The 15,901-nt window shown below is 36.0% G+C and overlaps 1 protein-coding gene across 1 annotated transcript in view; it reads right to left on the bottom strand.

Annotated features, from left to right (window-relative positions):
• The window catches only part of Eip63E (cyclin dependent kinase Eip63E), a 143,088-nt gene that overhangs the window by 103,777 nt on the left and 23,410 nt on the right, over positions 1-15,901 (bottom strand). The window contains exon 2 of the mRNA XM_077436867.1: positions 11,572-11,658. Within this exon, the coding sequence (XP_077292993.1) occupies positions 11,572-11,658 (87 nt within the window). The remainder of the gene's footprint in view (positions 1-11,571; positions 11,659-15,901) is intronic.

The raw sequence follows: 15,901 nt of genomic DNA, 5'->3' as shown, positions 1-15,901 counted from the left end.
CAGAATACGAAGTAAAAACAATTAATGTAAAAAATTCACATGTAGCACACGATGACAGAAAAAAAGGCGACGACAATTTCGTCTGCACAAATATGATATAATGCATTCGCGGTGTTTCCCCAGTGCCTCTGAACAACAAAGGGTTAAAAAACAAGTTTTATGGCTCGCCCCTATTGTTCCCATTTGGCGACAATGTCGCACGAAAATTTCTCCTCCTCCCGCTTTTTCATTCATTGTTAAATTGGGATTCGCAGCAATTCCGGAAAGAGAGAAGGCGAGGGGGTCGGACGCAGATGCGCAAGCCTCCAGATAAACAAGGAAATTTAATAAAAACCACCAGAAACAAGACCAAAAACAAAGAACCTTGATTATTTGGACATTTCACGACGACAAAAAATAAAGTAAATAAAGTAACGAAATCCCTCCCATCCCACAAAAAAAAAGTAGAAGGTAACAAAACAGAGTCGTAATGGAGTGTTACGAATCACCTGCCTAGAAATATCGAACGAATCGAAAATACTTACACGCACGATGTTATATCTAATCTGGATAATTAAATAGTGAGTCACTGGGTCACGAATGATAACGCCGAAATGCGAATGCTGAAAGCCAAACCCACGATGGGTTTACAGTACCGCGTAGGGATTACAGTACCGAAGTACCGATACCGGTAATATCGGTATTTGACCGAAAATTATCCTTTGGTAATATCGGTATTAAAAAAAGAAATACCGATAGTATCGATTTTTTATTAAATTTGTAAATTTAATTTGTCGAAAACGATATCTCCATGGCTAAAACTACGAAATCGACCAATCATATATTTGTCTGTAAAATTGTTTTAATTTTTACTGTTTTCCGATACATGTCGTTAAATACAATGTTCGACAACATTTTTGGTATCGTGGCCCCCTTACAATGTTCGCAAACCTTTTCAATTTAAATTTAAATAAGAAAATGTTTTCTATGAAGTGCTGATTATTTTAATTACGTACATATGTACATTGAAAACGTGATAAAATATATACGATATATACATATACAATAATAACACGATAGGGACTATTTTTCTAATTAGTGTGGGAAAATATTATAATTTGTCTTCCAACAACAACTGATGGTATACTCTTCGTTTGCATCTCCAGTGAAGTGATGATTGGGTATCTGATAAGCTTAAATCGTAAAGCAAAAAAAAACACCAGTTTCTACGATACATTTTAATCCTTTATACCTGGGACGTACTTTACAGTTTTGTACCCAAATATCCTGTATTTAAATATTTGGGTTTGGCGTATTTTTCTATAAACATTGAAACATGAAAGCGGTGCTCGGGATATCGGAAGAAATGCATACAAATACCGTATTTGTTTTTCAATTAATTAATTTTTAATAAAAATTTCAATAATACCGATATCAAAAATTCCGGTATTTTTGCAATCCCTAAACGTGCGTGAGCGATGAGCAGAATTCGAGCAGATCAATTCGCAAATTGGACACACACGTTTGACCGGGGCTCATTCACGCTTCGAGATCTGATACTTAGCGATGATTGATTATCCGCGAGAAATAATTAAAAAGAATAACCCACCGACGTAATCAATCATTCGAAATATGCGACAGGATGAAAACGGAACAATGGGGAAGTTTTCCGAGATATACGTACATATAATACGATTCTAGAGACCGATTTACGATACGAACGTGCACTGATATATCGTGACTAGTGGATCGAATCATGTCTAGATGTTCCGGTATCCGCTGTACCGTTCTTAGTCCTGGGGGCAGTTAAAGGGTTCGTTCTCCATTGGCGTAACAAAAGGCTGGGTTAGCGGCACTTTAACGCACAGCGAAATTTATGACATAACAAGCGACCGTTAGTAGCCTAATAAATAATATCAGCAGTGTTTGCACAGTTGCGCGAAAAATTCGCAGAATCATCGACCTGGGTCGGTTCCGCGGCGTGGCGCATATAGTCTGCCTGCTTTACTTCGGTCATAACAAATTTTATGTCCAAAATAAAAATCCGTTATTACAATGCGGTCCGCGACGTAAAACAATTCCGGGACAATCCAGACCCCGCCGCGCCCGTGTCTGAATGAAGCTGGCCTGTCGCAGTTTGGGTAAATATCTCGTCAGGTATTCAGTTTCAAGCCCGATGAAATTTAAATATTGAATGCGCACCTCCCATAGCAAATTGAACAATTTTATAACGAATTCCAAACGACGTGTAACAAAAGGCAATGGCAATGAAACGGTTGACAGCGGCCGACTCCTACCGAGACGAGTAACAATCATTATGCAGACAACATAACACAAACACACGAGGAAGATTATTCAAATCGTATTTTACGCCCGATAGACATTCTCACACTTCGTCACTGTATGTACTTGTACTAGCGTACGTACCTACTGATCGTATGAGCGATTCCTAATTTAGAAACAAAACCGATTGACACGCCTAGTGAACGTTTCGCTACCAAAGGAAATATGCATTAGTAAGATTTTATGTACACTAAGTCACTAAGGGCGAAATCACACAGTGGTGAATGTGGGACGTGGGTTTTTTTTAGATAGTTTTAAGCATTTAAAAAAAATGTCGCGTTCCTGGGATGCGTACTAGTCCTTTCAAAATGACCAAAAAAAAGACCCCGGTAAATTGAATCCTTGCTTGACAGTGATCGATAACGGTTTTAAGAAATGTAGGAGAATTTGTCGACATTCCACATCCCACATCCCGCGCTGTGTGATTTCGCCCTAATGGTAAGATTACACTCAAAATTGCGGCAAGGAACGCGTACGTGGACTCCAATTGTGAGATGCGTAACACCGCAGGGGTTGCCTATATCATTCGGTTGCATATTGAATTGCATATTACAAGTTTCACAAATATCGATCACTGTCAAACCTATGTCAATACAAGCATAAAATATCACCGAAAACACTCCTGGTGGTGAGGCTGGCAAAAGGACGCTGCGGTACAGTTTTGGCGTACCGGAGTACGTCTAGAGATTTTTTTTTTGCACATGCAAAACTGTATTTATAACTCGTAACAAAACATATCTGCATGTCTACTTGAAACATGCCTAACTGTGACGGATAGCAAGTAACCAGGACTTATATTTTTATTAATCCCCAATTATACTAAATTCGGGGTCTTCATATTTTAATGAATTCCTCATCAGAACCTCTATGATTACAATTATGTCATTACGAAATAAAAGCATTGATCAATGTTAACAGAAATAATTCTCGCAGGAATCGCCTTAGAGCAGAGCCACTGATTTTAACAGCGAATTACAATAAATAACCTCGCAGATTTTAAACTTAAAACACATATTTTTAACTGGACACTTGGCGTCCAGTTAAAAATATGTGGCTAGCAGATTATTTTAGCACAGTAAGGCAGTGTTATGAAATCATCTTATTTTAGCCCATCTAGTCCAGAAACCTTCTGTTGAAAAAAAAATCATATGTATAGGTATTTATCATATATATATATATATATATATATATATATATATATATATATATATGATAAATACCTATACATATGAATTTCCTGGTATAATGTATAACGTCAATGTCACACGTCAATGCACAGAGTCTTATAAGGATATAATAATGTTAACCTGAATCAGCGGACTTGATTACGCATAATGAGCGTAACTGTGACTCGGCAACCATGAAAATTCTGCAACTGCAGAAGCAAAAGCAACACCACCGGTAGCAGCGCAGATATAGACAAGATGCATTCACTTCTCCTTTCGAAATCGACCATCTGAACCCATCTGCGAGCCGAAGTCGGAGTGTGCCACACAAAACCACTCGGAACTGCTCTCTCTCCGACGGGTATGGGTAGGTGGTAGATCTTCGCGATCTCCTCCACCCACAGATTGAGGTCGAATCTGGAGATTTTTCTTCTACAGATTATTATGTACGCCGGGCACGCAACCTTTTCGAGGACCTTTCGTATGTTAACGGCGTAATGGGCACCATCCTGTCGGGTGAGGGGGTTCGCATCCGATAACGGAAAAAAAAGACGCGTAGAAGACATAAAGTTGTGAATGAGGCACCAGATGCTGATGGAATATCTGATAGGGCGTAAATGAGATATTGTGGAAAAAATGCAATGTTTGTATACACACACCTATCTGATAGGACGTCCGCTTTCTACTTACTATATGAGAAACGAAGCGAAACGCACTATAAATATGCATTCAAAATAGAACAAAAGAAAAATTTCATGTAATTTATGCATCATCGTTAATTAGTAATTGAAATATTAAACAAACAAACTCTCGTTATATCACATCTAACTCGGTGCAGACTCGAGAAGGAGTACTCGCAAGTAAGTGCACAGTCGAGAAGGCTAACCAGACGAGATCTAATGATGTTTTGACGGCGCAAACAACCCAAAGGCTGCAAAAGTTTACTCGGCCAAAAAGGAACGAATGGTATACTTGAGGAAGAAGCTAATGGTTCGACGGAAAGCTAAAATGCAGACCAGATGCCAGAGACATGCCGGGAAAAATAAATGAACAGTCTTATACAGTAGAGGACGTCATAATCGTTCGTCCTCTTTATGAGTATTCTGTTGGTGAAGCTTTTTCGACACATCCTGTGTGCTTCGAGAGGACATGCCACAGGAAGCGATACAAAGTACGATAAAACCGCGTCGACAAAATTGATCTGCAACACAACAACGTTCCGATGAAATGATTTTCGGTGTACAAACAAAGGAGCATTAAAGTGTCATCAACATACACGTAAAACACGAACGATCCAAATGCTCACTCACCGTACAATATGTCTGAAAATTAATTCGAATTTGATGAAAACATCGATTATAGAACGGTAAAAAAATACTTTTATTAAGGTGATTAAAAAATAATCTTTATTTATCTAAGTTTGGAATACAAGAATCCCTAATGCACCACAATGGTCGAAAATAAATACAGAGAGATGAGAAAAATAAAAATATATACATATATACAAACAAAAATACATCTATACACAATCATAATAGAACTAAAGCATTATAATATATACATATATAAGCAGACAAAATAAAAATTTCAAGTAATAAAATACAAAGTATGGAATGTCTAGCACCTACAGCTGCGAGGCCCAAATCGAAGAGAGAAGATCATAATTTCACTCACACATTACATTCCATTATGAAAATAAGGAAGAGCATAGGCTACCAGACAGATAGGTTAGGTTAGGTTACCAGACAGATAGGTTAAAAAATAATCTCCAACAATCTACACTCACTAAGGTGGAAAATATCACATTCAGACTCGGCAGCAACGATTTCATTGAGAAGTCGGATAGCTCTTGGAATAAATAGCCATTCGATAAAGAACTGTTCGAGCATGAGGTACAACCATCAAATGATGATGTCTACCACGCACGTGATTATTAGGGACATAAAGTTCCAACTGTTCAAGCAAATTCATTTATTCATTATATTATTATTATTCATTATTTAATTCATTATTACATCATCTTACCTAACACATTATTCATTTTTAAAAGTCTGAAGAATTAAATTTTCCATACCACCCATCTACATGCAATGGACATTCAAGGTTTTCATCCATACATCATCACTAGAAAAAAATCATTAATCAAAAGCTTTCTTCTTCAAACATATCGCAATATTATATTTATACAACGAAAATAATATTTACAATTCCGCTTCCCCCCGCGAAAACGGAAATATAATATAACGTATAATCAAATAAAACTAAGTAATACAATTCATACGAACATAATGAAATATAAATCAAGGAAACGCAAAAGGAATAATCGCCAAAGAAAGAAAAACAATTACCGACCATAAAAACATTTTCATATGAAAATTAACGAATCACATTTTCTACGAATTTTCTTTTGAATTCCCGACACCCAGTGGGTGTCGGAAAAAACCCAGTCGGCACGCCAGTAAGAACGGTGGACGCCTAAAAATTGATAATTCACTTTTAGTCAGCAAACACGCCCTTTTAAAGCGTTACAAAGCCGCATAAAAAAGCCAACCGCTGTAAAATTGTATCACGCGAAACCACACCCAGCTTTTCGGCTGAAAAATTCGAAAGCGTACATAAGACGATGAACATGCTTGTAGCGCAAACTGCTTTCAAGAAGTTTCATAATAAAAATTAAGCCCATCAAAGCGAGCACACTTTTGATAAAGTGTCACGAGAAGTCCGTCAACCGGCATAGAAAACAAACCGGTAGCGATTTATTTATCGATCATACATACATACATACATACATGCACTCGCTCTACCGAACGAAAATAAATATATAATAAACCCCACACACTACCGCAACAGTGGCGAAATGCGTAATGAGTCGGGTTAATGTCACACGGGAGATTTTCAAATCGAAACGACAAACATACCCAACCGCACTGACAAGCGTTAATTAAAAATAAAATACGCATATATTCGACCATGCAATTAAATTACATATTTCAAACACACGACAATATGTGCAATATGCTCAAAAACATACACTATTGTAACTTTCCGTGAAATCGACAGACTGTTTCGCATACTAAACGACATTTGGCAGACAGAATGCAACTTCCACCGAGACTGCAGCAGTGTGCATATTATTTTGTTATAAGATGCAACATTGAAATTCAATTGAGAGACAACCATGCTACAACGATAGGTTCCTATACTTCTACCATACACATGAAACAAATATGTACAATTTTATGTTAAAACTTCTTTACGCACGGTCAATTGAGTTATTTATTTTTATTTTATTTTATTTATATATATTTTAGCTATCAAGCTAATTTAAAAATAAATCTTAATTATTATACTTAACTCTAAAATTTATAATTAACTTATATGTACTGTCCCTCACAGAGGTGTCTCTTCGCACCTCGCAGGAATGCATCCATGTTTTTAGCAGACCTGACGCACTCAGGGAGGGCATTATACATGAGCACACCCCTGTGAAAAACACCCCCAGCCGTCTTATTCTTTCTTACTCTACTTACAACTAGTTTGTCCTTATTTCTAGTATAAAAACTATGTTTATCTCTATTCCTTATTATATAATCATCAAAATACTTAGGTAATAACTTATGATCTAACTTATAAACAAAAGACAATGTACTAATATTTAGACTAATTCTAATACTCATCCATCCTAATTCATCTACATACTTTCAATACTCTTAAATCTACTCACATTCAAAATAGCTCTCATAGCTTTATTCTGTATTTTTTGCATTTTTTCTAAATCTTGGCCACTAAACAAATTAAGCACAGTGGCACAATAAACCACATGTGGCAAGACAATTGAATTAAACACTAAAATTTTACTTTTTTTACTTAAAATATTTCTTAATCTACATAATACACCAACTTTTCTAGCCATTTTTATTATTATATAGTCAGCGTGCATTTTAAAATTTAGTCCTGAATCTATGTATACACCTAAGTATTTTATATTTTCAACTTTTTCAATTAACTTATCATCAATTCTAATTTCATTCAATATATTTTTATTTTTACCATTCAACCACATCATTTTTGTTTTATTCACATTCAACTTTAATTTATTTTCACACAACCAGTCATTCACATAATTTAATTCTATATTTAAAATCTCAGACATTACATCAACATTCTTTCCAATTATATATATCAATGTATCATCTGCAAACAAATGTATTTTACACATCTTAATTACCAATTAGTTGGATGTTTTAAATTAAATTTATATTTTTCCCATACTGCCATTACGGATTGCCCCTGAACGACATCTATAGTATTAAATTTATAGATTACGAATTGTGAAATCATATTCAAATATTAGTGACATAGTGAATAGGATGGTTTTTGCCAATTTGATGAGGAAACGTTTAAGCAATGAAATCAGATAAATTGGCAAACCCTGATAGCAAACGATCGACTTTTAGTCACAAATATTTAAGTCTGACAAGCACTACAGATAATACTCGGAACAAATTATTTTCAATCGAGGTCAACCTAGGGCTCGAACTAGATAACCTCTCGGTGGTTAGCAACAACGCAATCACCAAGCTATATTTCTTGCTTAAACACCTTCTTGTTCTCCTACGGGAAATGTCCTTCAAATTATATTCAGTGTTTCATACTGCTGGACATGAAACGTTGCAAGTTGCAACCCCATTCCTTTGCGAGTATTACCCCCTCTTTGACAATTATTTATTTATTCATATAATGTTAGCTATCTAGCTAATTTAAAAACAAACCTCACACACCTAGCATGTTTCTTATACAACAGATATGTAACATTTAAATCAAAACTGTAAGAATGAGATAAAAAAGCGCAGTAGAATTGATGATAAAAATGGAAATTTTTGATTTTGAAATTTTATAAATTAATTTAACGATACATTGTTTCACAATAAAAAAGTCGTACTTGTGACAATGAACCGGCAATTTCCATGTATCACACCACGTTTAATTACACGTACGGTAAAAGTGCTGATCAATGTTTATTAGGCAAAACTATGCATATCATACAAAATAATAAAAAAAACTCACGATGACAATGGAAGGCAATCACATTATCAGATAAAATCCATTGTTACAACAATGATTCACAATTATTATATCAGATGAATGCAAACATCAACTAAAATTACCAATAGACATTGAATTGCAGCGAAGCGCGATGCAAAATCGTTTCCAGAGTTATCACCGCGCGCAGATCGTATTTGCAACTGAAGATCTCTCTCCAGCCAAAAGACAAACACAAACGCGCACTCGAGCATATATCATTATACTTTTTCATTAGCATGACAATCGCAAGTCTACCAAAACACACTGATAAATCTGTACATACACACAAATCATTTCCTATACTGGGTCTATGGCGTTGCGTGACGTCAACGAGACACAATGAAGAGGCTATATGGGCACGCCGTGGCTGATCCGCAATTTCGAATGGATTATAGCTGGCAGAGCAAGCAAAGCGTCGACAATAATGGTACCTGGTCGTTCCTAATGGCTGGACGCATTATTCACACGTGACAATCCGCTGAAAAGACGTGATTAAAGGCCTACAAAACGAGTGGTAAACAAATGGGACACACACAACGTACATATGTACGGCACAAGAGCCACGGTGACGTTGAACGAACGAAACGCTAAATCACCTAAAAACAAAATGAGTAGGGTGATAGTAAACCGATGCGAACGTGGGGGGTGGGAGGGATGAAAGAAGAATTTGATCTGACGTGTAACGTCGCAAGTGTCAGATGCGATTCAATTTGAGTAGGGTTCCGTTGGGTGAGGGATGCAACAGCCCTCCCAATTTATTGTAAAATGCATTGCTTCGACATTACCATACACCCGAGTGCAAGGTGTCTAATACAATTTCCATGATTACGTTACTGGAAAATCACCTGTCTAAAAGTTGGATCTACATAGTGGGTGTGTTTATGTGTGTACATATTACATCGAATAAGAAAAGAACGCACGTTTTGAAGAACAAGGCCAAACTGAAATAACAATGGATTTATGCTAAAAAGCTGTCATAGTTGTGACTTATATGTATGTAAGTACGACATGGGCCGTTATATAACTTCTGAAAATAGAAGACATTGTAAGAAGAACATCAATAAAATTACATCCGGTTAATCGATCCAAATCACACAGGTAGATTTAAGCATTAAAATTCAACTTTCATATAGATAATACATACATATATTGCCACATCATGATGACGGTGTAATTTCGATACAAGGAAAACCAATCATAAAATTGAAAAATTGAAAGTGAAGATATGTTCTTCTCGAAAAGTTTTGCAACACTTAAAATCCAAGTAATACTGGATAGATCTGCCGTCTGGATAGGTCGCGTATTTGATAATTACCGAGTTAGAGCCCTGAGTTGACCTCAATTGAAAATAATTGATTTCGAGTATTTCTGCAGTGCTGCTGGTCAGACTTGGATATTTGTGACCCCAAGTCGATCGTTTCCTATCAAAGTTTGCCAATTTATCTGATTTCATTGCTGAAACGGTCGTACCCAATTGGCCCCCTACACTCATTTGTCATCACTAGAGGTAGGATAGTCACAGTGCTATCCATTGTTCGGCAAACCTTTAACAATGCATTTACAACCTTTAAACAATACACGGCCCCCTCAGGCTCCTGTGACTAGTCATCACTATACACTATAGTAATTTCGAAAGAGACTGTGTATGTAACTATGTAATTATGTAAGGTTTGGGTGGGAGCATCGAAAACAAATCCAAATTTCTATGACGATGATATCGATATTGTTGAATTTTATTTTTTTTCGATTCAAATAAATTTAATAAAAAAAAAACAAATAAATGCTTACGTTTGGGTTATCCATTTTTAAGCTGTTAATATTACAAATACCGAGCGAAGCCGGGTAAAACCGTTAGTACACTATACAAACATATACAAGTACTATAGTTGTCGCTCAGGGGCAACACCTAATAGCATCATGATAAAATATGTATTAATTAAAAAAAATAGTTCTGGAATCATTGTCAACCTTCATTTAACCAACGATTTGATTAAATTAAACGCAATTTAATTCATTTAATCTTTTAAGCAACCTTCATCACGATACAACTACGAGGACAACCGATTTTTGAATCACGCGAAATAATTTCTATTGAGTACACAAATTTTAAGTTACAGTAGGCGGAACATTTTTCCATGAACTATGCAAGTACATACATACATATGTGTACCAAACAAATATGTACATATTTGTGGTTTGAAGGATTTCATTTTTCCAATATCATTCCAATCTCATATTTCTGTATCCAACATACAATATTTTGCTAAATTTGTAGACACAGCCTCCACCTTCTGCCACCCAGACAGAAGGAAAGCCTTCAATAATGTAGAAATGGTACCAGCTCACCACAGTGTATGTATGTATGTATGTATGCAAGTCCGAAAAAGGAATATGGCATGTATACTACATAGTATGTACATATATGTATATATGGTGGGTATGTGTATAGGAAGAAAAAAATGCACGGAATAAATTCTGCGTATCACGTATTCATTGTGGCGAGTAAATATACAAGACTATACTCCCGTCTTCCCGAAGGAAAACAAAGGGTCTCCCGCGCCCGATAGAAAACTGGATGTATGTGGAAGCGGTGGCCTCATACATTTTGGATGGGTACCTGGAATATTTGTGATGGGAGTGAACAGTCCGATACGCACGAGAAAAAGGAAAAAAGAACGAGTCAAAGGAATGATGACAAGTGTATGAACGTACATATGTACATACGTACAAACATAAGGTGCAATTTGTGGGAGTGAAACCAGACGATTCATAGTGTCCGATCCAAGAAGAATTCAAACCCCGATAGACATCCAAAAGAAAATTTGATCAAGTCAATGTACAAGTGCTACGTACATAGTAATCGCATATCTGTCCATATGGCGATTCGCATAATTGATTAGCGTATTCGCCTAAACAAAAGGTCATGGGTTCAAATCTGAGCCGATATTGAAAACAAACTTAATTATTTAAAAAAACAATCAATCAATTGTTGACTTACATAATCTTCCAAAACTAAGCGACAGCCGCTTCTTCAACTTTTGCATTTTGCTCATAGCGCCGCCTTTCTTCTCCCTCATTGTTACACCTGAAACAACAACAAAAAATCAATGAAATAAGCTGTATTCATCACAAATGTATTAACAAAATCAATCGATGCGAGTTTACCAACAAACAATATCACTATCTACCGTTTATTTTAATATTTGTTTACACCCACTGACAAGACGATAACAGCGAGTTGACAGAGGCGTATCATCGCCGTTATCTCCAGAAGCTCCCGCCCAGCTTGAATTATGTGAACGGTCATACGTGGGGTTACAAAAATATATTTTATAATATTTATTTAATGGACTACTCGTTACAAATCTTAGCTTCAAACTAACTTGCAGTACAAATTTTAAATAAAATTCATATCTCTAATTGATCCATGAAATTGATGTTTGATGTTTTAGCAGATCCGGAATATCAATAAATATAGTTAATAGTGTCTTATTTGGTAGCTTACCGCTATGTGACACATGTTGATGAGTATATACGAATGGATTAATTGTGCTTAATATTATTGAGTCAATGTTTTATATAAAATATATCATTATGCTAAGTCTTATCGCTAACGACGACTCTTCAATGATGTACACGTGTCCGCCAGATCTTCTATGTCGAAGATCTGGCGTTAACCCCGAAAGGTACTACTTACATACCTACACTAAATCAAATTCTAGCAACGAATTCCACGTGCAATCTCGACAATGATACGTGACGTAGAGGAAAGAGGCTGTATGCGGCCAATTTACATGATCGCAAGGATTTGCATGGCATTCCGGCTGCTCCGTATATGACCAACGATGGGCAAATGTCTCCGGTTCGAAATTAGCGTTAAATGCGAATAGCTTAATTAACACGTTTCCAACTCGCTTTTAGCCATATATGTATGTAAACAAACTAGAAATTCGATGAGTGATATTTAGCACGTGTTATTAACTATTGCGTACACTGCATAAGTGCGTACAGAAGTCGACTTGTCTGAGAAAGGAGCGCTAAAAAAAAATTCCCGACTTCTACCGTTACAATTTCACACGTCTCGTTACATAAGTACCGATACCATATATGCGCGAACGAATTCATTGGGGATATTATTATTGTGTGTCGTACCTGTAGCAGGTGTGCCAGAAAGGGATTATTTAATCGCTTAAACATGTGCTCTTAGCAAATTTAATTTTAAGAATGGGGGGGGTATACATTTTAAAAATGGATTTATTTTATACTAATATATACATGTGTATCTTTTTTAAAGAACGTGGAATTTATTTGTACTGTATAGGTAGATAAAATTTTAAAACCCAATTATATCGATAAATATATCAGCCGTTATATTTGAAAGTGGCATGAGCCCACTTTTCTTTATTTCGAGAAATATTTCGCAAAACATTAAATATAATGTTTTGCGTTTAACAATATTTAAAACTACTGATGGCCTGTAATACGTTTATTATGCTTTTCCGAGATTCTGGACACATCAAATTTGTGAATTAAGTCAAACAGAGAAAGCGTGAGTGCGCGGCAACACATGATCAAAAGTGAAACTTCATCATTGTTTCAATGGTGTTCAAAATGGAGTATTTGGAGGAAGACGGGTTACAAGTGCGGGGAACATGGAAAGAGGTAGTAATGCGGGGCGTGCGCTAGCTAGAAAACAACTGTGTATCGCTACTATGCCGAATTAAATAATTGTAAGTGAAAGTAAGAAGAGGTTAGCAAAAAAAAGCCCAAGTTCAAGAAGAAGCTCTAACGTGAAAAAGCTCTAGCGTCCACGAATTACTCCAAGTTACCCCAAACATAAGTAGACCAAGTTATAAGTAACATACATGTGTATATTCTAGTTTTGTGATAATCATAAAAATAAAAATTATTTCATTTTTCATTTCAGTCAGCAGCATAGCTCGGTGGTTGCGTTAATACTAACCACCGAGAGGTTACCGGGTTCGATCCCGTGGGTTGACCCCGATTGAAAAGAATTTATTCAGAGTATTATCTGTAGTGCTTTTGGTCAAACTTGGATATTTGAAGTCATTCGTTTCCTGTCAGAGTTTGCCAATTTATCTGATTTCATTGCTTAAGCGCTCCTTATAAAATTGGAAAAACCATCCTACCCAGTATTTGAATATGATTTCAAAAATTTTAATACTATGGATGTCGTTCAGGGGCAACCCGATAACGGCATCTAGGAAACTATAAAAATTGGATACATAGCTATGCTTCCATAAATAAATAAATTTTTACCAAAGGTGCCACAACAGGTTGGCCCAAATCGTCGCATATGGTCAAACTCGTGTTACAATATGTATATAAATTTATATATAATTGTATATAAATTTTAAATTATACAGTGGTGGCAAATTTCGTGAGAAACCGTTTCAAGAATGATATCAGAAAAATTGGCAAACTCTCACAAGAAACAGTCGACTTGTACAAATATCCAAATCTGAACAGCAGCACTGCTTTATGATTCTTTTAAATCGAGGTCTAACCAGAACTCGAACTCGGGACCTCTCAATCCACCGAACTACATATACTGTTATCACTAAACTGCGGATAGACACAGTGCCTTTTCCAGGAATCGCGGCGGTTTGGCTATATTTACAAAGCTAGAGTATAAAAAAGGTTGTGCGAACCTTTTACAACAATTGAACAATAGCATTTACAACAATTGAACAATAAACGGCGCGCTGTGGATCCGGCCTTTAGACTTATCACTGTTACCAGTTATCACCAGACTTAGGCGGCCTGGATGCTTTAACCCACAAAACATGGTTCACTATTGCTAATTAATATTGTCCTACAAAGCATGAGAGCAAAAAAAAGGTTGACAATAGGGAACCATTTTTTTGTGTGTTAAAGCATCCAGGCCGGTTATAAAAATGATAATGTAGAGGAAAATTTGGATTTTTAAAAACATTTTATAAAGAAAAACCATTTTTTGCAAACACACCCACACATACAAACGCACATTTCAAAGGTCGTCGAGATTATTATGTTTGCGATGAGGTCGCGTGATCTCCTTTGGATCGAAAGCGGAAATACATGAAAAGCGCTAAGTGATTTCCAGTTTGTGAAAAAACATGCGAGACTAATTGTCAAACTGGTTTTCCCGGCTCCGGTGCGTTTGACGTCCAACTATTCATAATCATTAGAATATATACACGTACACCGACCGGCCACAGAATAATTAACGTTGCGAACGCTTGAATATCATCAGGATTCTGTTTATGCGTCGATTTCGATCATCGTTGCGACAGAACCAGCAATTTTCGGCGCGGAAACATTATCATCGAAAAAGCAAAAATCCAACGAAGGCCATACAATTCGGCACGCACTCTACATAGCAAGTGGCAACACCTGTGCGACTTGACGAACGCGGAATCGTCATCAAGATTCGGACATACATAATGTATGCACGTTTTACGACTGTCGAATAAAATTTATCGTGTGTGTACGTACACTGGGTCATATAACATATGTATGTACATATAATACTTTGCGAGCAAGTTAGTACATATCTGCATCGTTTGTAACCGTCGTTCGGGGGTTAATTAAAAATGACGAACGGCACACATCTCTCATTTCCTAGCAACTCTCAAATTCCACCGCATACCATTTTACGCGTAACAAATAATATAATTTTATCAACACGTGTCGTGTCATACATAACAAACAGATTACTTTCATGTATGCATGTATATATAATACATATATATATATATATATATATATATATATATATATATATATATATATATATATATATATATATATATATATATATATATATGTATAGTACCATTTTAAAATGACACAGAATAAAAATTCCCCGATGCCTCAGCGACAAAAGCGTATTTTCAGAATCAACTGAGTAACTGACATGAATACATGTCCTACATTTAATGTGTTGATGTAAAATTCTTGCAAGTTTATATATTATATTTACGATGCACTGTAGTGAACAATATATTTTGCTTATCCCATTGCTAGATCAAATATAATAATTGGATCAACAAGAATTGCCCTGCGTTTCTCTGATGGGTGAAAGTACAGAAAAGTAAAAAAAAATATACAGTTTATGCGCAAATTTCGACCCCACCCAAAATCTATCATCATTAGTATGATTGGAGTACCAAATTTGGTGGTTTTAAGTATAAAACTAGATTTGCATGGCAAACAAACAAAAAAAACTTTTTCACTTCAGCAGGCTCTTTAAGCTCATATTTTCATTGACCAAATCATTGAAATGGTAGCGAAATTATTCGTGTCTTATTATTGTGTGGAATCCG

Source organism: Arctopsyche grandis, chromosome 8 (assembly GCF_051622035.1).
Source record: "Arctopsyche grandis isolate Sample6627 chromosome 8, ASM5162203v2, whole genome shotgun sequence".
In the NCBI taxonomy this organism is placed as follows: domain Eukaryota; kingdom Metazoa; phylum Arthropoda; class Insecta; order Trichoptera; family Hydropsychidae; genus Arctopsyche; species Arctopsyche grandis.
This window is presented reverse-complemented; position numbering and strand designations above follow the sequence as displayed.